We start from the raw sequence: 27878 nt of genomic DNA, 5'->3' as shown, positions 1-27878 counted from the left end.
GACTTCCGTTGCCTCAATTCTGCTCCTATGACTTTCTATTGAGTTGTCTAATTCTGAAATTTTATTGTTAATCTTCTGGATTTCTGATTGCTCTCTCTCTATGGATTCTTACAGCCTGTTGAATTTGTCATTTTGCTCTTCTGTAATCTTTTTAATTTCCTCTATTGCATGTTCTGCATTTTGCTTAATTTCCTTCCTAATTTCTTGAAGAGTTCTGTATATTAATCTTTTGTATTCTGCCTTTGGTAATTCCAAGAAATTTTCCTTCTCTGGAAAATGTCTAGATTCTTTATTTTGGGAGCTTGCTGAAGCCATCATGGATTTCCTCTTTCTGTGGTTTGATATTGACTGTTGTCTCCAAGCCATCAAGAAGTTATTATATTTATTTATCTTATGTTTGCTTACTGTGTCCTAGCTTCTTGTTCTGTTTTGATATGCCTAAATAGACTGCTCGTATGAGCTAGTTTGATTATTGGCACCTTTGAATCTCTAACGTCCTGTCACCAGGTGTTTAGATCTGTTACTAAGTATGTGAGCTCTGGAGTCTACCCACTCCTCCTGTATGGATTCAGCCCAGGTGCCCAGGTAGACAGCCACCAAGTGTGTGCTGTAGGCTCTCACTTACAGTTCTAGACAGGCATGGGTGATTGGTGTAGGTACAGGCATCTGGCTGCAGCAGGGGGACACACTCTGAGCAAGGCAAGGGGCTGTCGGCTGCCCCCGAGTGTCCAGAGGAAGGCGTGTCCCTGTTCCCTAGAGCGCAGAGGTGGGTGGGTTTTGCAGCTGGACTATGAGCACCTAATGCTGTTGGCTCTAAGGACTGGGGGGGCACCTCTTATTCATGGGCTCCTATTGTAGGTTGCTAGGGGGCGTGGGTGGAGCCACCAGTCCTCAGGCCCCTGATGTGGGTAGGTGAAGACCCTGCTTAATAGGCAGAGCAGTGTCAAATGTCAAGAACCTGCCACTACACAGCTGAAACAGTTGAAATTAGATTTCCGGTATATACCCTTGTCATACTGCGGTAATGAGGGCCTACGCTGTTGAGATGGGCCCACACACGTCTATGCAGGGGGAAAGGCACTCAAAGTCCGTGGCTCCCTTATGCCTGTGCCTAGGCAAAGGAGCTGTGCCTACCCTGGGTTTCTGGTTTATGGGAGCCAACAGTTTATTTTTTCCCATTTGTTAATTTGTTCACTCTCCAAGTCGGGGAGAATGGCTCCAGGCGTGTGACAGATCCTACTTCCGGCCCAGGGGGCTCGGCAGTTGCTGAAGCCTGCTCCAGGACCCAGTGTAGGGCAGGGAGGGGGGAGGTAAATGGGAGAGAGGTTTTTCCCTGAGGGGGGTGTTTTTGATCTGCGCGGTAGGCTGTACACAATTACTTACCTTACGCTGATCCAAGGCTTCTTCTCACTGGTTCTGGGTGGCTGTGTAGACTCTCTGGCGCTGGGTCTCTCCTGGCACGGAAAACACGCCTCCTGGGCACCGCTGCTTGCCTGCCTCACCGCCCAACCCCAAGCTGATCAGGCCTGAAGTGCTCAGGTTCTTGCTGGGTTAGGTCTGGCAACTCCTCACTGCTTCTGAACCGTCTCTCTCTCCCCTGCTACTCAGTCCGGTTCCTCAACTCTGCCTTTGATGTTCAGGGCTCCCAGACTGCCATATATAATCAATTCACTTGTTTTTTTTGGTCTTTGTTGTAAGAGGGTCCACCAGAAGTATCTGACTACTCGGCCATCTTGGCCCCACCTCTGGTTATTTAATTTTAAATTAATTTAAATTAAATTTAAAATTCCATTCCTCAGGCACACTAACCACATTTTGTATGCTCAATAGCCCCCACATTGGACAGCGCAGAGAACACTTCTATCATCACAGAAAGTTCTCTTGGACAGCTCTTAGAACTTTGGTTTTTATTTGAATTTTCTCCAACAAAAATGGTTTCTGTATTACTCATTTAATTTAAAACAAACAAATTTTTTAATGTTTCTCTCATTTCTCTTCAGGATAAAACTCACAAAATCCGATGGCAATAATTTTCTGTCTAAAGATTTGGAATCCTAGAATTAAAGAAATACATACACACACAGGGACTGTTTTCTGTACTTACTCAGCTCTGTTCTTGCTGGAATTTTGATGCAAAGGAGCTGATAAAAGATCTGGAAGTTATTTCATGTATTCATCCATGCACACATGCAACACAAACGCATCAAGTGCATTAGCTATAGTGGAAGATGAAAAGAAATAGAATGTACAAGTCCCTGCTCCGAAATTCTATAATCCTCTTGGAGTTATGGCAGCCGTAACACAGGGAAGTACAATTGTCACTGAAGTCAGAGAGCCAGTGTGGCGGGACTTCAGAGGGCAGACATGTCATTTCAGTCCAGTTGCTTCCAGAGAGAGATAGGATACAAACAATGTGCTGGCAAAGAACAGAAGGGCATTCCAGGCAGTGGGAACAGCATGAACAAAACTCAGAGGTTGGCCAGTCTGTCTAGAGCCGTTTTATTAATTGACACTAGAAATGTTAAGAATGGGTCTAGATGGTGGAATGCCCTCAAATGCCAGGCCAAGAGGGGAGAATTGTCATGGCCACTAAATAACAGCCATTCTCACCTTTTCCTGTGCTCTTACTATGTGCAAGTATACTTCCAAAGGATAAAGGGATGAAGCATAACCAGACCCTCTTGGGAGGCCACTAAGAATGTGACCGTCCTGGAAAAGGAACAAGACAAAGCCCTGACATAGAAGTGTCCAGCTGGAGGTGTGACAAAGTTGTGGGAGTCACACTGGGTTGGTGTGTCACATTGGGAAGGGGGGCATATTCCACCTCTAGCCTGCAGTGACATGCTAAGTAGGTAAAAAGGAACGCAGAAGGGCCGCAGTCTCCTGATCAGCGCCCCTCCTGCCTTTTAGCCTAGTGATGACATTACGGATCAGAGTAGAGGACCAGAGATAAGATGGGCTAAATGCAGGCTCAACTCTGCCTCCCTCCCCAACCTCCTCCCTTTACATGGGAGGGTCACTAAACACAGCCAACAGCTAAAGGTCAAGTGGAGGAATTTTTTCCCGGGAGACATTTAGAGACGAGTTACGAGCAGAGGGCTGCAGACACAGCCTCCCAGCATTTGCACAGCGCGGGAGAAAGCAGGGCTGGCAACAGCTAAGGAGCAGAGGTCCATAATCACAGAGACAGGCAAGGACCCTGGGAGCACCATGGCACGGCAGTGGGGCCAGGGTGTAGCTTCAAGAAGGAGAAATGGTCAAGACAGGAAAAAACAGTGAGAACTAAGAAGACACAGCCTCGGCAACCAGGCTTCCACTGGTGACCTTTTGGAGACGTTTTCAGTAGAGCGGCAACATTGGAATTTCAAATAGAGAGGGTTAAGTGGAGAATGATGATTAAGGAAGGAAAGGCACATAATCTTGGCTTCGATTACTGCTGGTTCAAGATGCGTCATAAAATATTACATGGATCATTAATTTAGCAAATAAAAAAGGTTAATGCTATGTACACAGGTCTCTGCAAGGCCTTCTGAGCTCTCTGAGGGACAAGGACTGAAATTCATTCATCTCTTAATCTTCACTACTTGGCACACTGAAGCATTCAGTTTTTTTTTTTTTTTTAATTGTACTTCAGGTGAAGGCTTACAGAACAAATAGTTTCTCATGAAACAGTAGTACACATACTGTTTTATGACATTGGTTAACAACCCCACAACATGTCAACTCTTTAACTTCTCAACCTTTTTCTTTGGTGAAAATACACATAACCAAAGATACACTGTTTCAAAAATTTCTACATGCACAGTTCAGTGACATTGACTACGCTCTTTCAATTGTGCTGTTATTCTCACATGAAGCATTCAGTTTTTTTAAGTACACATGAACGATGGGGGATAAGAAGCATTCCAGTAAATGGCTCCTGCCCTCAAACAGCTTGCATCACAGAGAGTAAAATCCATCTAAAAAAAAAAAAAACTACAGTGTTAGAAATTGCATTGGTGATATGGTTTAAATTTGGAGCAAAGAACTAGAAATCAGGACTTGGAATTTACAATGCATTTATGCTTTCCCCATTCCCAAAACATGTCCAATTTCCTATTGTGGTCACGAGGCAGCCTATAAAAAGCAAGGTTACTCACCTCCAGCTTTCCAAATGAACACACAGTATCAAATATAGAAACCAGAGGAAGCTTCACTGTTATGGAGCCAAAGTGACTGAACCGAAAAGAGTGTCAGTGCTTTAAATATACAGACCAACCAACAGACGTGAGATTCAGATTCTTAAAGGCTGAGAACCCAAGATCAATCATTCAAGAGTCCAAACATACAATCAGAGAGTCTGTGGAAGCATGAGTGGTGGTGCTGGGACACAGAACAGGCACCATGCCAGAGCAGCAAGGATGTAAAGCCAGGACCAGGGTGGTCGAGGTGTCAAAGGGAAATTTCAGAATCAGCGCTTTTGAAATGCAAAACAGAATCAGAAGCAAGCACTAGAATTTTGCTAAATTGCAAAACAAGTACTAGGGTGAGCCCTACTAAAAATGCAAAGTAAGCAGCCAAGCATAGCCAAGACCCATTTTTAATTAAACAGTTGTAGTATGCATGGGCTCTCTGGGTATACCTGCACAAGGAAGAAAGTACCTCAAGCAGATTCTGCCTGTTGCAAGAAGCAGAAAGCAGACAGCATGAGAAAACAGCTAAGGTGAGTGGGTATCTGAAAGCAGAAACCCAGTTGGAAGGGGACCAAACCAAACCGAAACCCGTTGCCATCGAGTCAATTCCGATTCATAGTGACAGAGTAGAACTACCCCATAGGGTTTCCAAGGAGTGGCTGGTGGATTCGAAAGGCTGACTTTTTGGTTAGCAGCTGAGCTCTTAATCACTGCGCCACCAGGGCCCTGTGGAAAGGGACAGCTCCTGATAAAGCTCTAAATGAGGGTGAAGAATCATTCCTTCCAGGCAGATCTTCAGGCCTCTGGAGAGGGTGGTCCTGTTACTGCTATGTTATCATTAAAAAAGAGCAGTTGATGGTGAAATATTTATTATGACCTCTCCTATTATATCAACATCAAACAAATAAACAAACAAAACCCTTAAAACCAAGTTGCTATTGAGTCAACTCTGACTTGTAGTAACCCCATGTATGTCAGAGTAGAACTGTGCTCCATAGGGTTTTCAATGGCTGTGATCTTTCAGAAGTAGATCACCAGGCCTGTCTTCCAAGGCACCTGTGGGTTCGAACCACCAATCTTTCAGTTAGCATTAACTGTTTAGCCACTCAGGGACTCCAATATCAGTATCAGCTAACATTTACCAAGCTCCCACGATGTGCCAGGAACTATTAAGAGCTCTAAGTGCATTATTTTATTTAATCCTCCCAATAACATTGAGGTGGAAACTATTGTGCCCATTTTACAGATTAGGAAAATGAGGCTTAGGGCAAGTAGGTAATTTTTCCAAGGTCACACAACTGCTAAGTGGGGTAGCTGGGATTCAAGCCCAGGTCTGTCAGATTCCAGGGTCTTCACACTTAACCACTGACCTGGAAAGGAGACATCAAGATTAATTCACTACATGTGTCATTAAGAAAAAAAAAATCCATTTTTAGCCAGGGAGAAACAGGTCTTTGGGCAGAGATGTCACAAACTGGTCCCTTATTAAGAAACAGGTGAATAATAAGGCCAGTAAAGGCTATGCATTCTTCGGAGAACAGCCTCACTGTGGGCTATGAGGCCACAGAAGCCCCATGGAGGAATGGAAAAATCAATCCTTTACACATGCCCAATTCTGACTAGGCACTTCTGCATTGGTGCCGAAAAAGTGCTGGAGGCAAAACTTGGCTTTGCTTGTCATTTAATGGCTCAGGAGAGCCAGTGATGCCAACGTCAGTGCTCGAAAAGCAGGTCTCCATCTCAGCATGCCACCCAGATGGCCCCTGCTTTATGGTTAGGGGCGCTCTGCCTGCTGCCCTGCCCACACCATCAGCCTCCCAGCCGCCAACAACGGGCTGAACTTCCTGGCTCAGTTTCCTCTTTGCTGCTCAGCATGTGAGATGCCTTGTAGCAAGTGCCCCTAACCAGCCGCTTTCAATAGGCGCTTTCACAGGGGTGCTGGGGCCCATCTTTGGCAGCGGTAACATCCCTGGTGCGGGCTGGCACAGGACCTTGGCTGTCAATGGCATGCCGTCTGCCTGCACTGCAAAACAGCCCTGTGATTGTATGCACACATTCTTTCCTCTCTTCCAGTGTTTCATACTGTTTTATGGTGATATAATAATTAACATACAATAAGATGCACAGATCTTCAGTGCTCAGCTCCTTGAATTTTGACAAGTGTTTATACATTTGCGTAACTACCACCCCAGCAAGAGGCAGAGCATTTTCAATCCCCTCAGAAAGTCCCCTTGGGGCCCTTTCTAGTCAATCCCCCCACCTAACCACTTTCTGATTTCTATCGTCACAGATTTCTGTTTGCATGCATTCTTGCATAATCATTTCTAAAACATAATTAGATTTGTAGATAACTACTCCCAAAGCTTTTGATGATGAAAAAACACTTTTAATTACATTTATGTTCTGCCATTAAACTATATGCTCATCAAATAAAATGTGAAAAATACAAACTACTAAAAAATGAAAGAAAAAATTGTCTGTGATTCTACCACCCAGAAATAACCAGTGTTAATGTTCTAGTAGGAGCCCTGGTGGCACAAACGGTTAAGCACTCAGCTGCTAACAAAAAGGTTGGCGGTTCGAATCCATCCAGCGTCTCTGTGGGCGAAAGACTTGGTGATCTGCTTTCATTAAGATTACAGCCTAGAAAACCCTATGGGGCAGTTCTACTCTGTCACATGGGGTCACTATGAGTCAAAATTCAGACTGCTCTGACATGGATCACAATAGAGGGTTCCAGACAGAGCAGGAGAAAAATACAGATCAAAATTCAAATTCACAAAAAAAGACCAGACTTACTGGCCTGACAGAGGCTGGAGGGACTCCCAAAACTGGCTCCCAGATACCGGCTAACTCAGACCTGAAGCCACTCCCAAAGTCCACCTTTTAGCCAAAGATTCGACAGGTGTATAAAACAAACAATAGCACATATGAGGAACATGCCTCTTAGTTCAATCAAATATAGAAGACCTAGTGGGCAACACCTGCCCAAAAGCACAGACAGGAAGGCAGGAAGGGACAGGAAAACTGGACGAATGGACATGGGAACCCATGGTGGAAAGGGGAAGAGTGCTGACACATTGTGGGGATTGTAACCAATGTCACAAAACAACTTGTGCATAAATTTTTGAATGAGAAACTACTTCGCGCTGTAAACTTTCACCTAAAACACAATTAAAAAAAAGAAAAAGAAAACGCTATGGTGCAGTTCTACTCTGTCACATGGGGCTGCAAAAAAAAAAAAAAAAAGGACTCGATGCCACCTAACAACAATGTTCTAGCGGGTCTCTTTCAGGTCCAGTTCACGTGCATTGATTATAACCTGGCTCCCTGACACGGCACTCACTTTTTTTTTAATAAATAAAGCTCGTTGCTGCTCACTTCAGACCAGGCACCTAGAGCTGCCTGTGTGAGAGGCAGGTGAATACAAAAATCAACCTGCATGTCCACGAACGGATGAATGGATAAGCAAAATGTAGTACATACATATAATGGAATACTACTCAGCCGTAAAGAGAAATGAAGTTCTGATGCGTGCTACAACATGGATGAGCCTAGAAAACATTATGGTGAGCAAAATAATCAGTCACAGAAGGACAAATGCTGTACAATCTCACTTATATAAAATAAGCAAATACATAGAAACCAAAGTGGTGGGGGGGAGGGGGAAGCTTTTGCTTAGGGGGTATTGAGTTTATGTTAACGGTGATGGAATAATTTGGAAAAGGACAGCGACAAAGATTGCACAAAGTGAAGAATGTAATCAGTATCACTGAATTGTACGTGTGGAAATTGTTGAATTGGTGAAGGTTTTGTTGTGTATATTTTCACCACAGCTAAAAAAAGAAATCAACCCAGAATTCAGAAAGCTGACTCTTGTGACTCATTAGGAGACCACATCTGAATCCACTGTTTATTTGCTTCTGTGGAACAGAGCTGGCACACCTGTCCTAACCAGTAGTCACGTGGACCTCTCCCTGTACCTGAGTTTCACTGCTCAGAAGACAACAGCCACCTAGAGATGCACCCCCAAAGTGAATAATGGACTTTCCACTAACTCAGATCATCCCTGATACATCTTCCAAATTTGATAATCATCCCTCCAGCCACTTTCACAAAATGCAGTAACATTTTTATATAAATTAAATTAATTAAATATATTAAATAAGTTTATTAATGTAATTTAATATAAATTTTCTTGCTTTAAAAAATGGCACTTTAATGGCATTCTTAATCTGAGCTAGAGGAATTTTCCAGATCCAAAGAATATGATGATGCCAATTTCCACAGCTCCTTTTATATATATCCAAGCAACATGGTGACTGACACTAGGTCATCACCCCAGCCTGATTTATGCCATCGGTGAAGGGTCTGATCAACTCTGATAATGGTGTTTTAAATAAGAGTCCATGTGGAATAGAAGAGGATGGTGTTGGAATAAAATAGACCTGGTTCTTTCCTTAGCTCTGCTACTTAACAAGCTGGGTAACCTTGGACAAAGCATTTAACTTATCTGGACTTTATATCTGAAAATGTGGCAAGGAAATGGGGAAAGGAATACACCCCTGCAGGATTTTTATGAAACTTGAATGTACATACAACAAGCATGGTAGGCCCCAGCACTTGGAAGGCATGTGACTCTTATCTACTCCCAACCCAGCACACCTGTCAGCGTGTGTCAGCCCATTTGTAGGACACCAGGACTGGCATGTTTGAAGTAACAAAGATATCATTATCCCTGTCTTAGCAATGAGGAAACTGATGCACAGGCAGTGTCTTAGTCATCTAGTACTGCTATAACAGAAATACCACAAGTGGATGGCTTTAACAAAGAGAAATTTACTTCTTCACAGTAAAGTAGCCTAAAAGTCCAAATACAGGGCGTTAGCTCCAGGGGAAGGCTTTCTTTCTGTCGGCCTTCTCATCAATCTTCCTCCTGACTAGGAGCTTCTCCGCGCAGGAATCCGGGGTCCAAAGGTCTCCCTCTGCTCTGTGCAGGGGCCCTGGGTCCAAAGGACGTGCTCCGCTCCTAGCACTGCTTTCTTGGTGGTATGAGGTCCCCAGTCTCTCTGCTCACCTCTCTCTTTTATATCTCACGAGATTGCCTCAAGATACAATCCAGTCTGCCTCATTAACACAACTGTGGCCCATCCTCCCTCATTAACATCATGCAGGCAAGATTTACAACGTATCGGAAAATCACAATACCGGGAATCATGGCCCAGCCAAATTGCTACACACATTCTTTGAGGGACATAATTCAATCCATGACAGGCAGGTTACATAAAAAGATCACAGTGGCTAGATTACTACCCAGACCTTTTCAAACTCTGTGATGGGTGCACCACTAGCCCCTGCTGCCTCAGCCACAGGGACAGACAAACTGCTCCAATCCATCACAGACTGTAAGAACTGGGAAACTCTTACAGACCATCCAGTGCAGCTCCTATCCTATGATGGTGAAACTAAAGCTGAGTGGTGGAGAATCTTGCCCACCAGAGCACCAGAGCCTGAATCAGCCCTGAAGGTCAACTCTCCAGTCCACAGCGTCCTTGATAAAGAAGGAAGGAAAGCGCTGTGCCCTATCTAGCACCACCCACTCCTCTCCCCAACACTCAGTCCTTTTCTCCTCCAATAGTGTTGTCTAGGAAAGAAGGGGACATTTCTAGCAGTGCCGGGGAATAGTTTTGGGTTGTGGCTAAACTTCTCTAGAGAGTCAGATGTGTTTACTGTATTTACCATCTACTAGATCCCTGGGTCACTATAAGTCGGAATTGACTCGATAGCAATGGGTTCGGTTTTTTTGGCAGGTCCCTGGGTGATGCAAGTGGTTTTCTATCCGCTGCTAACCCAAAGGCTGGCAGTTTGAACTCATCAAGTGGTGCCATGGAAGAAAGGGCTGGCGATCTGCTTCCATATAGATTATAGTCAAGAAAACCCAACAGAATGGTTCTACTCTATACACATGGGGTCGCCATGAGTTGCAATCAACTCGACGACAACAGGTACCAGCTGCTAGGCCCAGATCCGCTAATAGACACTTTCAGTTAGGAGTTTGATGGAAACAATGGGAAGACCCTGATGCTTTTTCCTTCTTCTACTTTGTCTGTGTTGTACATGACCTGCAGCAAAGATCAGCACACCTAGTCACTCCAACTCTGAGAGTGAAGGTGGCAGCAGCCTGCTTAATAGTTTACCCAGGAACACTGCAGACAGGTGCTTCCAAGCAACAAGAAATAGACACAGCATTGCCTTTGCCACAAAGGGCCTTTTCACCGTTCTTGTTTTGTGAAAGAATAATGCACAAATGATACGAAGGAAATGAAAATAAAGCTTTACTCATGACACTAAATGACCTTCATATTTTAAAGGGAAGATTGTGCCATTTATTCTGAGCTCTGCGAACCAAGGAGGAAATACGTGAGAATGTCTCCCTAGCTGCCTTACCCATCTCAGCCGGTAGGCTAGGTGGCTGGCTCTCATGACTGACATCATCAGTGTCTGGAGCAAAAGTCAAAAGGTAATCATCTGGTATGTTCTTTATTCTATACAGAATCATGGTGAATATAGGAAGGCATATTAAGGACATGAAATATTGTTGCAGGACTCTCTCTGACCTTAGAGAGACTCCCAGGCCCTCATCTTCGGTGCCCTGAAAATATTCCCTGGTAGCACAATGGTTAAGCACTCCGTTGCTAACCAAAAGGTTGGTAGTTAGAACTCACCAGCAGCTTTGTAGGAGAAAAGACCTGGCAATCTGCTCCCATAAAGATGATAGCCTAGAAAACCCTATGAGGCAGTTCTACTCTGTCCTATAGGGTCGCTATGATTCGGAATTGACTCGATGACACCTAACAACAACATGTATGTATTTTTATCTATTTATGTACATATTTGCATAAATAGATACGTATTGTTTTATGTGTGTATGAATGACACATATAATTATTTTATAGTTTAATGCAAACATTTGAGCTACTACATACTAAATATTTCTGCTACACATTAGGGAAAACAAAGATGACTGAGGTAGAGGTTGTGTCCTCAAGATGTTCACAGATCTAGTGTATTAAGAAATATACACCAGACAGCAAGTTATGTCAGCATGACAGGTTCAAAAATAACAGCAAAGGATAAGAAACAGTGGGAGCAGGAAGAAGGCTTGGTGGGAGGCTGCAGAACTCTGGATTTTCCAGCATCCATCTTGCATGCTCCTGCTCTAGAAGGGGGACGAACCTCCTGCACAGCAGTGAGAAGCTAAAGGTGCCAGGAGGCATCCCTTTATTACAAGTAGTGCCTTTCCAAGACACCTTCAGACAAGGTCTTCACAAACGCCATTGTAATTTAGGGATTATTCTTCATGTGCTTTATAAATGTCATTTTAATATTATCTACCTAAAAAAGAAAGTAGGGATATGAAGAGAAGTCTTTCTGAACAGTTATGAGGATGGCTGGAGCTCTGCCAAGATAAGAATCTAAGACTCCTGGTTCCCGGATGCTTGAATTTATCTAGGTCGTTCTATAGAGTAATGAGAAGTTAGTTACAGGAACCCAGGAATCCTAATTCTCAGCTTATAGTCAGACGACTCTGTCAGGCTAAAGGTCATGCTGTAGGGCACTGATCCATATGGGTACCTGAGAAGGGTTTCCCATGATCCACGTCCTAGATGTAAAGTCACAACCAAACTATTTAAAATCTACGGAAATATTCAGTTTAGAATTCTTCATTTGAAGTTTGCTGTTGCAGTTTGCTGTTGGCATACGGCATCTGTAATTGCCATCGGTGTTTTAATCTCACATAAAGCTCTGTGAATGCTACTTAGGAGGCAATGTGGTGAACAGACCTGCACCAGCTGTATGACCTTGGGCAAGTAATTTAACAATGAATCTGCAGTCCTCGGGTCTACTATAGAAAAAATGGCATCCACATCCAAAGGGCTGCTCTGAATTAAGTGAAATAATGAATAGATGGATTGACACAGTGGCTGCAACAACAGGCTCAAGCATAACGATTGTGAGGATGGCGCATGACTGGGCAGTGTTTCGTTCTGTTGTACATGGGGTCACTATGAGTTGTAACTGACTCAGCGGCACCTGTCTTAGTCATCTAATGCTGCTATAACAGAAATACCACAAGTGGATGGCTTTAACAAAGAGAAGTTTACTCTCTCACAGTCCAGTAGGCTACCAGTCCAAATTCAGGGCGTCAGCTCCACGGGAACACTTTCTCTGTCAGCTCTGGAGGAAGGTCCGTGTCATCAATCTTCCCTTCGTCTGGGAGCTTCTCTGCACAGGAACCTCAGGTCTAAGGATGCGTTCTGCTCCTGGCACTGCTTTCTTGGTTGTATAAGGTTCCCAACTCTCTGCTCACTTCCCTTTCCTTTATCTCTTGAGAGATAAAAGGTGGTGCAGGCCACACCCCAGGGAAACTCCCTTTACATTGGATCAGGGATGTGACCTGGGTAAGGGTGGTATTGCAATCCCTCCCTAATCCTCTTTAATGTAAAATTAAAATCACAAAATGGAGGACAACCATAGAATACTGGTAATCATGGCCTAGACAAATTGATACACACATTTTTGGGGGGCCATAATTCAATTCATGACAGCACCTAAAAACAACAATGAATAGAATGGCATGGACTAAACATTGCTAAATTATAGTAATGAATACAAATGTAGAATACAGTAAGGATTTAGATAAAGATGTCACCCTCTGTCCTCTTTGTAGCCTAAGAGATTTTTCATGTCTTCCTGGGGCAGGGACGAGAGGGACCACGGTCATGGACCACTCACCTGCCAAAGTCCTCTAGGAGACAAGGATGTGCTCAAGGTACCATAGTTTACCAGAAGGGCCATCTGGTGGGCAGGCATCCAGCTCAACAATATTGCAGCAGCCCTCTGTTTTTACATTCTTACTACCAGGCCCTCTGTCTAGGGATTTTAAAAAATGCATTCCAAATATGACATACCCATCCTTGTACACAGAGATTCTCACTGTTTCTAGAAGGGGCATGGCTATGCCCCAGAAGCATCCATAAGTGCTGCACGGATGGTAATAATACCACCCGTAGGTATGGTGCTCTGCAATGTAAGTACATGGATACAGACATTATCTTATTTGGCCCCCTGACTACACCTTCATGAGCAAGGTAATTATCCTCATTTTATAGGGGAGGGGATGAGCTCAGAGAGAGATAAACTCACTTGTCCAGGGTCCTATGGCTAGAAAGTGACCATATGGGACTTGAACCACTGTCTCCCTCCCTTGATCCTAGGCTGACCCATATACCACATGGTTTTGCTGTATAAAGAGAGATCTGGTCAGGATTGGTGCCTGCGCCACACAGCCCAGTCCTAACCCCGTCTTAGAGGCAGTGATTGCAGCCCCAGACTGCCTGGGCCTGAAGACGTAGGAAGGGAGTTTTAATTCACAGCCTGACTTTCAGAGAAGCAGACGCTCCTATTAGAGAAGGTGACCCCCCCTCATCCCCCCCCCCCGTCTCTGTCCCCCTCCAGGCCAAGCCCTGGCCAGGGAACATGTTTTAAGAACACTGCCAATCCAGGCATGTGTGTGACCCAGTCTTGGTGGTGACGAATCCACCCTGCTTTGTCTGTCTGTCTGTCTCTCTGATACACATGCCTACTTCTTCCTTGTTTTCATGCCATCATGGAGTCTTGCAGTCTCCTCCCTCCTCACCAACCCGCTTTCCTGGCTCCTCTCTCACTTTACGTATCCTCATTTAGGTGTCCCCAAGGCTCTTTCTGAGGTGCCCTGGTGGCGCAGTGGTTAAAGCACTTGGCTGCTAATCAAAAAGTCAGTGGTTCGAATCTACCAGCTGCCCCACAGGAGAAAGATGTGGCAATCTGCTTCTGTAAAGATGTACAGCCTTGGAAACCCTATGGGGCAGTTCTACTCTGGCCCATAGGGTTGCTGTGAGTGGAATCGACTCAACGGTAACATGTTTGGTTTTTATTTAAGGCTCTTTCTAGAGCCATCTCTCTCTCTGAGATAGCAAAACAATGATAAGGGAGGTGGGAAAGGTTCCAAGAGGCAGAGGTTGCAACCAGAAGTGAGAGCTCCCGGCCTCACTGCTGGCTGGCTGGGGCCCAAAGAGAGGGCATTACCCTCTCAGCAGTTCAGCCCCATCTGCTGCCCAGAGCTGCTCTTCCAGAATTAACATGTGTGAGTCTATAAAGTGCAGTGTGTTCTCCAAGGGAAGAGGCCTGGATTCTCCAGACTATGCAGAGTATTCTAGGGGCTGTGGTAGGGGGTCAAGTGCATGCTCTGGAGCTGGACCATCAGGGTTCAAACCCAAGTACAGCCATGGGCAAGTTACTAAACCTCTCCATGCCTCAGTTTTCTCGTTTCTAAAATGGAAATAATAATAATCCCTAAAGCATAGAGTTTTGTGAAGATTAAATCAGCTCATACATAAAAAATGCTTAGAATACTGCTTGGCACATAGTTAAAAAAAAAAATTGGCATCGAGTTGATTCTGACTCATGGTGATACCATGTGTGTCAGAGCAGAACTGCTCCATAGGGTTCTCAAGGCTATGACCTTCTGGTAGCAGAATGCCAAGTCTTATCTTCCAAGGCGATTCTGGGTGGGTTTAAACCTCTAACCTTTTGGCTAGCAGTTGAGCACTTAACCATTTGCAAAACCTAAAGACTCCCTTGGCACATAGTACCAAAAAAACCCAAACCTGCTGTCGTTGGTACCCAGTAAATAGAAACTATAATAATAGTGGAGCCCTGGTGGCTCAGCTGTTAAGTGTTTGGCTGCTAACTAAAAGGTTGACAGTTCGAATCCACCAGCCTCTCCTTGGAAACCCTATGGGGCAGTTCTATTCTGTCCTATAGGGTGGCTATGAGTTGGAATCGACGTGATGGCAACAGGTATAATAACAGTAATTGTATTGTTATTTAGAACACATTTAAAGCTGAAATATGTAGAGGTTCAGAAGTTACAAAGAAGCCAATAAAAAAGGATGACATCTAGTTCAGGATTCATTCATTCAACAAGGTTTTTGAACATTACTCTGTACTAGGTATGTTCTATGCCCTAGACATACAATAGGGAACAAGAGAAATGAGTTCACTGCTTTCACGGAGCTTACAGTCTAGCGGGGGAAACAAACAAGAGAAATATTCCAAGCCCAAAAACCAAACCCGTTGTGGTCAAGTCGATTCCAACTTACAGCGACCCTGAATTAAAACAAAGCAAACCAAAACAAACCCGTTGCCATCGAGTCAATTCTGACTCATAGCGACCCTCCAGGACAGAGCTGAACTGCCCCACAGGGTTTCCAAGACTGTAATCTTTACGGAAGCAGACTGCCACATCATTTCCCGAGGAGCAGCTTATGGGTTCAAACTGCAGAAGCCCTGGTGGCACAGTAGTTAAGCGCTCAGCTGCTAACCCAAAGGTTGGCGGTTTTCAATGGCTGATTTTTTTTTGGAAGTAGATTGCCAGGCCTTTCTTCCGAGGCACCTCTGGGTGCTCTTCCTAACCTTTCAGTTAGCAGCGAAGCATGTTACCTGTTGGCATTACCCACAGACTCCTGTTACGTACCATGGAAATGTTTAAAAAAAAAAAAAACCTTTCAATTCACTTTATCCCTTCCTCCTCCTTGCTAACAGGCACTTCCACTGCATAGGCACAGTTGTAACCCAAGGCTCAGCGCTTTCTCACTCCTTAGGCTCCCACCTGTGGCTAATGCACTGTCTCCTCCGCGTCTCTTCAGTCTCTTCATGTCATCACTCCGCCACCCCATCCTGCGGGGTAGCCCAGCTCCATTTCTAAAACGTCAATTGAGCAAATCAGTCCTTTGACAGTTCAAAACATTCCTACTGCTCACAGGGACAAGTGAGAACTCCATCTCCTGACATATCTCCTTATCCATCACAAAAGACCTAAACTCTGCCCTAACCCAGTCAGCTCCCCTAACTCTCCCTGGACCAGTCATCTCTTTCCCCACCTCCATGTGCTAATGCACACTGAAGCCTCTACGCCCTTTTCTCCCCTCACTCCACCTACCCCACAGGGCCCAGCACAAATGCCTGCTCTCCTCAGAAGCCCTCCCCAGTGGCTCCATCCTACAGTGGTCTCTCCACTCCGAGACATTGCTTACTGATCATTTGATGAGTAATTCCATTCCACCTTGGAAAACTTAGTAATTTTACTGAACTGATCTTTGTATCATTTCATTTTTTGCATGTTTTATGACTTGTTTGCCCACTAAAATTACAATCTTCTTGGTGCAAAGGACTTTCACGTGTTTTTGTACCCCCCACCCCATGCTCTATATAGTATCATACATAGCTGGTACTCCACAAATACTTGCTGGTCTATGTCTATTTCCCTACAAAACACAGAACATAAAGCAAATGACGGGCAAATGGTTAATATTCTCAGACGATACATCACTCGTATGCAAAACACGATTCACTAAAATATAACTGGTTAAAAAACATAGGAAGTGTTTAACTTCACTAATAATAAAGAATACAAGTGAAATCGATACAACTTTTCTATCAAATTAGCAAAGATTAGGGGAAAAAACTCACTATTAAATGTTTTTCAGAGTTTGGGGAGGTAGGCCCTCTGTAAACTGCTGGTAGGAGTGTAACTGATACAGACTGAAAGCAATGTGACAATAGGTATGCAGTGCGATTAATTACTTTTGGGTGTAACTTCCACCCAGGTGATTAGGCAGGATTGTGTGATCAGGTAATTGTGGCCGACCAAGGGGACTGGTCAAAAGAGAGCCAATTCCAGAGCAGAGAGAAAAGCCCATCACCACCAAGGAAGGACTGACTTGTCAGCAGGAGACAGCGCAATAGGCTTCCTGGCCCCGGCCGACAGGGAGAGAAAGCTTGGCGTCTTTCATACAGAGACTGAGGGCCAAGGAGAGGCATGCCTGTGAGCACGATTGGGAAGAGGCTGTCCTGATGGAAGAACTGTATCCTGAGTGTTCCTCAGCCTGAACTGTAACTGTTACTTCCCTAATAAACCCCATAATCGTGAGTATGGTCCGTGAGTTCTGTGCGGCCATTGCAATGAATTATCGAACCCAACAGAGAAGTAAAGAGTGCTCTGCAAGGGACAGTTAGTGTTAGAATTGGTGAAGATGGTGGAGAGAGGAGGCTTTTCTGGCCTCCACCTCATGGGAGTCGTGCTGTTGATCTTGGTTCTCCATCCCTCTTGTGGGGTTGGAGGAGGTCAGTCACGGCCCCCAAGCCGTTTTTACAAGGTAACGGATCTTAAAAATGTTTATACACATTGATTGAACCATTTGGATGGCTATATCCAAGGGAAATATCCTGAAGTTCAGGGAAAGCTTTGGGCACCAAGTACTCTTCTGAGGGTTATAATGTTGAATATGTATACGTTGTTATTGTTAGGTGCTATCGAGTTGGTTCTGACTCATAGCGACCCCATGTACAACAAAATGAAACACTGCCGGGTCCTGTGTCATCGTCACAATTGTTGTTATGCTTGCGTCCCTTGCTGCAGCCACTGTGTCCATCAACGGTTCTTCCTCTTTTTCGCTGACCCTGTACTTTACCAAGCATGATGTCCTTCTCCAGGGACTGGTCCTTCCTGATAATATGTCCAAAGTATGTGAGACGAAGTCTCACCATCCTCTCTTCTTTTTTTTTTTTTCTTGGAAGTGTTTTTTATTTTTTATTGTTGTAGTTTAAATGAAGTTCATGTTTCAAGTTAGTCTCCCATACAAAATTTATACATACATTGTTATGTGACCCTAATTGCTCTCCCCATACTGCGACAGCACACTCCTCCTCCTTTCCACCCCTGATAACCCCATGTCCATTCAACCAGCTCCTAACCCTCTCTGCCTTCCCATCTCACCTCCGGACAGAAGCTGTCCGTTTAGTCTCTGGTATCTACTTAAGCTAAGAGACACACTCCTCACGAGTATCACTTTATGTCCCCCAGTCCAGTCCAATCCCTGTCTGAAGAGTTGGCCTCGGAAATTGTTTTACTTCTGGGACGATAGAGAATCCGGGGGGCCATGCTTTCCAGGGCTCCTCCAGTCTCAGTCAGAACATTAAGTCTGGTCTTCCTACTAGAATTTGAGTTCTGCACCCCACCTTTCTCCGGCTCCATCAGGGACTCTCTGTTGTGTTCCCTGTCAGGGCGGTCATGGTGGTAGCCGGGCACCATCTAGTTCTTCTGGTCTCAGGCTAATGAGGTCTCTGGTTTATGTGGCCCTTTCCGTCTCTTGGCTAATACTTTCCTTGTGTCTTTGGTGTTCTTCATTCTCCTTTACTCCAGGTGGTTTGGACCAATTGATGCATCTTAGACGGCCGCTTGCAAGCTTTTAAGACCCCAGACGCCACTCACCAAAGCAGCCATCCTCTCTTCTAATGAGCATTCTGGCTATACTTCCTCCAAGACAGATTTGTTTGTTCTTTTGGTAGACCACAGATTATTCAATATTCTTTGCCAATACCATAATTCAAAGGCATCGGTTCCTCTTCAGTCTTCCTTATTTATTGTCCAGCTTTCACATGCATATGAGGCAATTGAAAACACCATGGCTTGGGTCAGGGGCACCTTAGTCCTTAAAGTGACATCTTTGCTTTTTAACACTTTAAAGGGGTCTCTTGCAGAAGGTTTGCCCAGTGCAATGCATCCTTTGATTTCTTGACTGCTGCTCCATGGGCGTTAATTGTGGATCCTAGTAAAATGAATTCCTTCACAACTTCAATATTTTCTCCACTTATCATAATGTTACTTATTGGTCCAGTTGTGAGGATTTTTGTTTTCTTTGTGTTAAGGTGTAATCCATACTGAAATCCTTGATCTTCATTAGTAAATGCTTCAAGTCTTCTTCACTTTCAGCAAGCAAGGTTGTGTCATCGGCGTATCACAGGTTGTTAATAAGTCTTCCTCCAACCCTGATGCCCCATTCTTCTTCACAGAGTCCAGCTTCTCAGTTTATTTGTTCAGCCTACAGATTGAATAAGTATGGTGAAAGGATATGACCCTGACACACACCTTTTCGGACTTTAAACCATGCAGTATCCCCTTGTTCTGTCTGAGTGACTGCCTCTTGGTCTAAGTACAGGCTCCTCATGAACACAATTAAATGTTCTGGAATTCCCATTCTTCGCAATGTTATCCATAATTTGTTATGATCCACACAGTTGAATGCCCTAGTCAATAAAACACAGGTAAACATCTTTCTAGCATTCTCTGCTTTCAGCTTGGATCCATCTGATATTAGCAAGGATATCCTTTATTCCACATCCTCTTCTGAATCTGGCTTGAATTTCTGGCAGTTCCCTGTTGATGTATTTGTGTGTGATATTAATGATATTGTTCAATAATTTCTGCATTCTGTTGAATCACCTTTCTTTGGAATGGGTACAAATATGGATCTCTTCCAGTCGGCTGGCCAGGTAGCTGTCTTCCAAATTTCTTGGCATAGACGAGTGAGTGCTTCCAGTGTTGCATCTGTTTGTTGAAACATCTCAACTGTTATTCCGTCAATTCCTGGAGCCTTGTTTTTCGACAATGCCTTCAGATCAGGTTGGACCTCTTCCTTCAGTACCCTTGGTTCTTAATCATATGCTACCTCCTGAAATGGTTGAACATCGACTAATTCTTTTTGATACAGTGACTGTGTATTCCTTCCATCTTCTCTTGATGCTTCCTGCGTCGTTTAGTATTTTCCCGGTAGAATCCTTCAGTATTGCAACTCGAGGCTTGAATTCTTTCTTCAGTTCTTTTCAGCTTGAGAAATGTCAAGCGTGTTCTTCCCTTTTGGCTTTTGTGTCTCCAGGTCTTTGCACATGTCATTATAATACTTTACTTTGTCTTCTCGAGCTGCCCTTTGAAATTTTCTGTTCAACTCTTACGTCATCATTTCTTCCTTTTGCTTTAGCTACTCTACGTTCAAGAGCAAGTTTCAGAGTCTCTTCTGATACCCATTTTGGTATTTTCTTTCTTTCCTATCTTTTTAATGACCTCTTGCTTTCTTCACGTATGATGTCCTTGATGTCATTCCACAACTCACCTGGTCTTCGGTCATTAGTGTTCAATGAGTCAAATCCATTCTTGAGATGGTCTCTATATTCAGGTGGGATATACTCAAGGTCGTACTTTGCTCTTGTAGACTTGTTTTAATTTTCTTCAGCTTCAACTTGAACTTGCATATGAGCAACTGACGGTCTGTTCCACAGTCAGCGCCTGGCCTTGTTCTGATTGATGATATTGAGCTTCTCCATTGTCTATTTCCACAGACGTAGTCGATTTGATTCCTGTGTATTCCATCTGGCGAGGTTCACGTGTATAGTTACTGTTTATGTTGTTGAAAGAAGGTATTTGCGATGAATAAGTCTTTGGTCTTGCTAAATTCTATCATGTGATCTTTGGTGTTGTTTCTGTCACCAAGGCCATATTTTCCAACTACCAATCTGTCTTCTTTGTTTCCAACTTTCACATTCCTGTCACCAGGAAACATCAGTGCATCTTGAGTGCACGTTTGACCAATTTCAGACTGCAGATGTTGGTAAAAATCTTCAATTTCTTCATCTCTGGCTTTAGTGATTGGTGCATAAATTTGAGTAATAGTAGTATTAAGTGTTCTTCCTTATAGGTGGATGGATATTATCCTGTCGCTGACAGTGTTGTATTTCAGGATAGCTCTTGAAATGTTCTTTTAGACAATGAATGCGACACTATTCCTCTTCAATTTGTCATTCCAGGCATAGTAGATCATATGATTGTCCCATTCAAAATGGCCAATACCAGTCCATTTCAGCTCACTAACGCCTAGGATATCGAACTTTATGTGTTCCATTTCGTTTTTGATGACTTTCAATTTTCCTAGATTCATACTTTGTACATTCCATGTTCCAATTATTAACGGATGTTTGCAGCTGTTTCTCTTATTGTGAGTCGGGCCACATCAGCAAATGAAAGTCTCGAAAGCCTGACTCCATCCATGTCATTAAGGTCGACTCTACTTTGAGGAGGCAGTTCTTCCCCGGTTGTATTTTGAGTGCCTTCCAACCTGAAGGGCTCGTCTTCTGGCACTGTATCAGACGATGTTCTGCTGCTATTCATAAGGTTTTCACTGGCCAGTTTTTTCAGAAGTAGACTGCTAGGTCCTTCTTCATGGTCTGACTTAGTCTAGAATCTCTGCTGAAACCTGTCCACCGAGGGTACCAAACCAAAAACCAAACCTGTAGCTGTCGAGTCAATTCTAACTCATAGTGACCCTATAGGACAGAGTAGAACTACCCCATAGGGTTTCCAAGGAGCAGCTGGTGGACTCGAACTGCTGACCTTTTGGTTAGCAGCCGAGCTCTTAACCACTGTGCCAGCAGGGATCTCTTGCTGGTATTTGAAATACCGGTGGCAAGCTTCCAGGATCGCAGTAACACACAAGCCACCACGGTACAGCAAACTGACAGACACCTGGTGGAAAGTCATGGTAGGTAAAAAGATAATTTGACAATCAATATAACTAATAATTAATAAAATAACAGTCATTAAATCAGATAAAATAAAATATTGTGCACTGCGTGGCTTAGCTGTGAATAAATTTCATAGGTTATGGGATCTAACTATAATTATGGAGGCTAATGTGGGAAGACAGGGGGACAATAAGTGAGGGTGGGTGTTGAAAAAGGTCAAACGTCCATAATGGAAAGTTCATAGATAATGACAAAATTGGAAAATCAAGTTTGCACACATGGAGGTAAATATGAAAATAAAGAGCTAAAGTACTTGAAATTGGTTGGCTCTGGGGAGCAGGGGTCAAATAAACTGGGGCAGGATTCTCTCTGTCCTACATAGCACTGTGCCCTTTAGTAAAGAGAAGAGATCCTTATTGTCCCACAGACAGAAGGAAGAGATGGTAGAGACCAGGGATACAGGAAAACTGAGCTGTGGAGGCAGAGATAAGGCGACAGGGGAGATGAGGGGTGAAGAAGAAATCTAACAAGAGCTGGCTAAATGGGAAGACAGGACTGCCAAGCAGCTGGGAGGTGGCAACTAGAGTTAGACTACCCAAGTTTGTAATGGATCAGGTCAGCAAGGTCAGTGGTTAAAGGGCGGCTCTAACTAAAGCTCTCTGGGAACTTCTGGCTCCACACAGGGCCTCACTGCCTATCAGTAAACCAAACTGCTGGGGGCACTTGCCGAAGGTCCTGGGGTGGCGCCAGAGGTTTGCACTTGGCTACTAACCAAAAGGTTGGTGGTTTGAACCCACCTAGTGCCACGGAAGAAAGATCTGCTTCTGTGAAGATTACTGCCAAGAAAACACTATGGTGCTCAGTTCTACTCTGTAACACATGGGGTCACCATGAGTTGGAATCAACTTGACAGAAATGGGTTTGGTATTTTTGGTTGGGCATTTTCCTAGTAAGTGATTCACCTAAGACATCAGGAGGTAATACAGGGGAAAAAAAAAAGCACTGAGTCAGGAGACCCCCGTTTTCATTTTGCACTGTTCCATCTAACTGTGACACCCTGGACAAATCATTGAAAATGTAGGGGCCAAATAAGCACTAAATATAAGAAGTCTATGATTCTACACCTTCTCAACATCCTTACCTACAACCTATTTTTTTTTTTTTTCTTTATCACTCTTGACTTCTGAGGAGAGAATGATTACAAGTACCACATGGACCTTTTCGTTTCACAAAAGTCAAGAAAATACTAAAATTCAAGCAGACTAGACCCTCCCTTGGCGAATGGGCTCCCTCTCACACCTCTTAAGACAAGGCTTTGCACTAAGCAAGACTCAATAATAATCTCCCGCCCAGCACTGGTGTGGCTTTCCTTTGCTCCAGGCAACTGTCCAGAGGATTCCTTCATTAAAATCTTTCTATGAATCATTCAGGGGTAAGTACCATCTCTATTTGCAGCTGGGGAAATAGAAACATCATAAAAGAGAAATGAAAATCTGTGGTGTATCTGAAAATAGCACCCAGATATCTTGGCTTTCCAGTTCACCTTTCTGCACTATCCAACTCTTCCTTGGACGTGCTCCATACACTACAGGTGGACTGGGACCCCCGACTCTCTGACAACCCTGGATCTGTTATCAAACTGTCTCCCACTAAACGCAACGGGGTTCCTAATTCTGCCCCATCCTGATGGACCTTGTCCTAACTCCTTCCCCACTCACTGCAGGTGCCCCTGCAGTCACATGCTTTTGTCAAATGAGCTGCAGTTTCAGGCTGCTCACTCTGCAGAAAAGAACAGAGAGAAAACGGAGAGAATTGGAAAATATAGCTCTCTCCTGGGAACTCCACAGCCTCCAGCTTATAAAATACAACCACCTTGCTCCCTTCTCTCAGAGTCCCCACTGGCCAGCAGCACTGCCTCTGAGGCTACCACCACCCCCTGCCCCCCAACTTGGTCATCCAAGAGCAATAAAACTTGCTGAGGGGACCTCCTGGTGTCCTGACCTGGATTGGAAATGCAAATATATAACCAACTGGAGAGGAAAGGAGGCTGAATAAAAGGTTGGGCCTCTCTCTCTTTCTTTTAGTGATACCCATGGACCCTAGCTGAGCCTTTCCACCATGCTCTCAGCTTCCTCTGCCTCCAACAAACTTTGTGATTCACAGTCTGTTGGCTCAGCGAGGCCGCTGAGTAGCCTCAGTGCTGGGTTAAATTGGGAATGTACTGTTCTCCAAACACTCACCCCTCAGGGGCCACCTGAGCCCCCACCTGACAGTGGAGGTGGGAGGTGAGCACACCTCCAATTTTTTTGCTGGCCCTAGAAGAGCTGCCAGGAGACTTGGGTTCTGAGGCATATCAGTTGGTTAGGGCCATTTCAACCCCTACGCTGCTGCTCAGAGCACCTGGAGGGAGGCTGTGTTAGGCAGTGGAAGCTTAGGCTGGTCTGGGTCCCAGTGCTCTGCTCATCAGAGCTGCTATGTGGGACCCAACCTGTTCTCTCTTCTTCACCCGTACCGCCTCCCAAACCAGAGGAATCCCTGGCAAATTATAAAGCGGAACAGTGAATCATGAGGGGCTGGCTAACTGTTGCACATCACTTGAAGGGAGACATACGAAGGGGGAGGAGGGGTCAGAGGGCAGCCAGAAGGTGGCCACCCAGAGCTGTGGTGCACCCTCTCAGCAGTTCCTCCTCCCTTCATCACTGGGGAGGGCAATACTGGAAGTTAGGGAACCTGGGTCCCACGAGGTGGCAGGCGCAGGTGGAGGGCAAGTCCATCCAGGGGCGGCGAGAGAAGGCGGCCAGAACCGGTGCTCTCCCCAGCCCTCTGCAGCACTGCGACGCCTCCCACAGCCTCGGAGCCGGGCAGCGAGGCGGCGGCGAGCGTTTGCCCTGAAGCCTGGAGCAGCTTCCACGTATAAAACTCCCCGAGCACAAACCGCTTTTGTTAATTCTGCAAATTCTGTCACACCACCAGCTCCACCAACACTTCCTCTCTGCTCGGCTCCAAGAGAGACCCGCTTCAGCCGGCACCCAGCCGCGCCCAACAGCTCAGCCCTCCAGCCCCTGACGGGCCACCGCCCACCCGCCCCCTGTGCCGGCACACCGCGGGCCCGGAGGACCTCCGAGGACCACACGGTCCCCATCCCCTCGGCATCTTTGTCTCCTCGGAACAAACGCGCGCGGAAACCGAGCCCTGCCCCGCACCGCGTCCGCGCCCGCGCCCTCGCCCTTCGCCAGGGCCACGCAGGGCACAGTGGTCCCCGTGCTGTAAGTTTGCGGAGTCGGCCCGCCGCGGGCCGGAGCCCGGAGGCAGAGCTCTCCTTACCGTACATCTCAGCTCGGCAGGCGCCTCCCGGGAGGCCGGCGTCGCTGCGTCGCTTGCACCCGGCTCCCGGAGGCTCAGCCTTTCATTCACCGCCAAGGCCGTGGCTGGCGGCCGCGGGGGGAGGGCCGCGCCGGACAGAGCGCTCGGAGCGAGGGCCGGACCTTGGGATCGGGCGAGCAGCCACCGGCCCAGTCAGCTCCCGAGGCTGAGACTGGCGGCCCGGTCTCCTTGCTCTGGTGTCTGGGCCAGGCTGGGAGGCGAGGGGAGGTGGCTATGCTAATATGCACCTCCCACCCTCCCCGCTCGGCCACTGGCCGGCGGCTCCCGTGCTCCCGCCCCGCCCCGCCCCAGCCAAATCTCCTCCTCCTCCTGCTGCCTCTCCCAAAGCACCAGCCGAGAAACCCAAATCCCAAGATGCGCTTTTTCCGAGGCGGTTACCCGTTGGGACTGGGCAACAACGTTTACCTGGGGGAGTCACCCACCCGAACTCCCTGCTCCAGTCGGAGTGCTCAGGCTAACAGCTGAGATCTCCCCTAACGTGCGGGCAGGGGCGCTGGAAGCTGCTGCCACCCCAGACCGACAGGTTACCCCCTCCCCCAGATTTGTCCAGGATGCATAGGCTGAGCCAGGGGACGCGAGGAGGAGGAATTGGAGCAATGACCCTTCACCCTCCCTTGGCCTGGCTTAACTAAACCCTATTCTCTGATTAAGCTGCTTGAGACCAAAGAGCGTCCTTCCTGGGTCAGGTACACAGGAAACGCCCCTCCTTCCCTTCCCCAAGTGCTGCAGGAAGTCAGCTTGCTTTTCCTCTCCCACATTTATACGTGCAATTTACTAGCGTTGCCGCAAGGATCCCGTCCACCTGTGCCCCAGCGCCAACTTGAGTTCCATCTCCCCACCGTATGTGACCCTGTGAGAAACAGACGCAGAGCGGCAAAGGCTCATGCCAATGCCACACACCTTGGTATCTCCTAGCCCAACTCAGGGCTTCCCTAAGCCCCCTCGTCTAGCCTCCTCTTTATTTGACCACATTTCACACATTCCCCTGTGTTTTCAGTGTTCCTCCTTAACCTCTTGCTTCATGGTTGGGATAATCTTTTTTTTAGTCTTAAAATATTCTACTACTAGAAGTTAGATTAGAGAGGACTTTAAAGATGGTGTAATGACCACATTTTACAGAAGAGAAAACTGAGGGCAGGGTGGTTAATTTGTATTGTTTTCTAGGTATACTGGGCTTCCTACAGGACTGTTGGGAAATTTAAATTAAAACCTATGATGGCACAGAACCAAGCAATGTTTAGTTCTGTTATACATAAGGTTGCCATGAGTTGGAGCCCACTCAATGGCAACTAACAACAACAGCTTTCTTAAGACTCTGAGTCAGTGTTCTTTCTACTACAGATTCTTCTAATTTGTAGGTGCAAGTAATGGCCCCACTAAGCTTGCATGCTAAGCACTCAGCCTCACTGTTTCTTAGGTAAGAAGTTACTAGCCATTCCAACTAGTCATTTCTGATTTCTATCTGAAAACCATCATGACAGAGGAGAAGGTCAATTCCCTAAGTTCTAGAGTGTTCCCTGTTGTTAATCTTTACTTAATAAAGTTTTTTCTTTTTCTTTGGAGGTGTGAAAATGTCAGCTTTATTTCTGATTACTGGGATTGTGGCTTTAGATCTGCAGCCAAATGGGCTAATACACTCCAAATTGTAAGTCCAGAGTGGGATCCTCTACCTGAAGGTAAGTTCGAATCTACAGAGTCGATTGGGTTGTCTTTTTGTTGTTAAGTTGTTGACATTTTTAAATATATTTTGGATATTAGACCCTTATCAAGTATATGGTTCCCAAAAATTTTGTCCTAATCTGTAGGTTATCTTTTCACTTTGTTGATAAAGTCTGTTGATGAACAAAAATAATTAATTTTTATAAGATCCCATTATAAAAGATCTATTTGGTCTTTTGCTGCTCTTGCTTTTGTTGTCTTATCTAATAATCGTTGTTAAAAAGTAAGTCCCACAGTCATGCCCCTATATTTCTTCTAAGAATTCTATGGTTTTAGTTTTCATATAAGAAACTGATTTAATTCTCTTGGAGACCAGATTCCTGGGGTCCATGGAGTTGGGGTAACCCACCAAAGTCATTGCTCAGTAGATGTTCTTTTGAAACTTGAGCCTTGAAACTTGTTTCCAAAAGTCACCTTTGAGTCAAACAATGGTCCAGATGAACTAGTAAGTCATTTTGCCTTGGGCATTGTGTTCTCTTGAAGAATTCAGACAGTTTTGGGAAATAAGACTCCAAAGCTTAGTCTAGAGCTATATTTTGGGTAAATCAGTAATTATTTTAATTGTTCTCCAAGACAATGCTGTGTGAAATCCTTCCTGACTACAAATTGTTTATCAATTCTGTTCTGGCCTTTTTTCCACTTGTTGTTAGATGCCTTCCAGTCGGTTCCAACTCACAGCAACCTATGTACAACAGAAAGAAACACTACTTGGTCCTGCACCATCCTCACAATCGTTGCTATGTTTGAGCCCATTGTTGCAGCCACTGTGTCAGTCCATCTCGTTGAGGGTCTTCCTCATTTTTCACTGACCCACTACTTTACTAGGCATGGGGTCCTTCTACAGGGATTGGTCCCTCCTAAAAACATGTCTAAAGTACATGAGATGAAGTCTTGCCATCCTTGCTTCTAAGGAGCATCTGGCTGTACTTGTTCATTCTTCTGGCAGTGCATGGTATAGTCAACGTTCATTGCCAATACCATAATTCAAAGGTACCCATTCTTCTTCAGTCTTCCTTACTTATTGTCCAGCTTTCCCATGCATATGAGGTGATTGAAAATACCATGGCTTGGGTCAGGTGCACCTTAGTCCTCAAAGTGACATCTTTGCTTTTTAACATTTTAAAGAGGTCTTCTGTAGCAGATTTG

General features: G+C 45.2%; 1 protein-coding gene across 1 annotated transcript in view; it reads right to left on the bottom strand.

The window, feature by feature from the left end:
* EFR3B (EFR3 homolog B) overlaps window positions 1–25112 on the bottom strand; it is a 116429-nt gene extending 91317 nt beyond the window's left edge. Inside the window, exon 1 of the mRNA XM_004377570.2 lies at window positions 24954–25112. Coding sequence (XP_004377627.1) covers window positions 24954–24960 — 7 coding nt within the window. The 5' untranslated portion in view covers window positions 24961–25112. The remainder of the gene's footprint in view (window positions 1–24953) is intronic.
* Window positions 25113–27878: the final 2766 nt, after the last annotated feature.

Source organism: Trichechus manatus, unplaced genomic scaffold (assembly GCF_000243295.1).
Source record: "Trichechus manatus latirostris isolate Lorelei unplaced genomic scaffold, TriManLat1.0 scaffold00052, whole genome shotgun sequence".
Classification (NCBI taxonomy): Eukaryota; Metazoa; Chordata; class Mammalia; order Sirenia; family Trichechidae; genus Trichechus; species Trichechus manatus.
The sequence above is the reverse complement of the archived record's forward strand: the minus strand, read 5'-3'. Positions and strand labels throughout refer to the sequence as shown.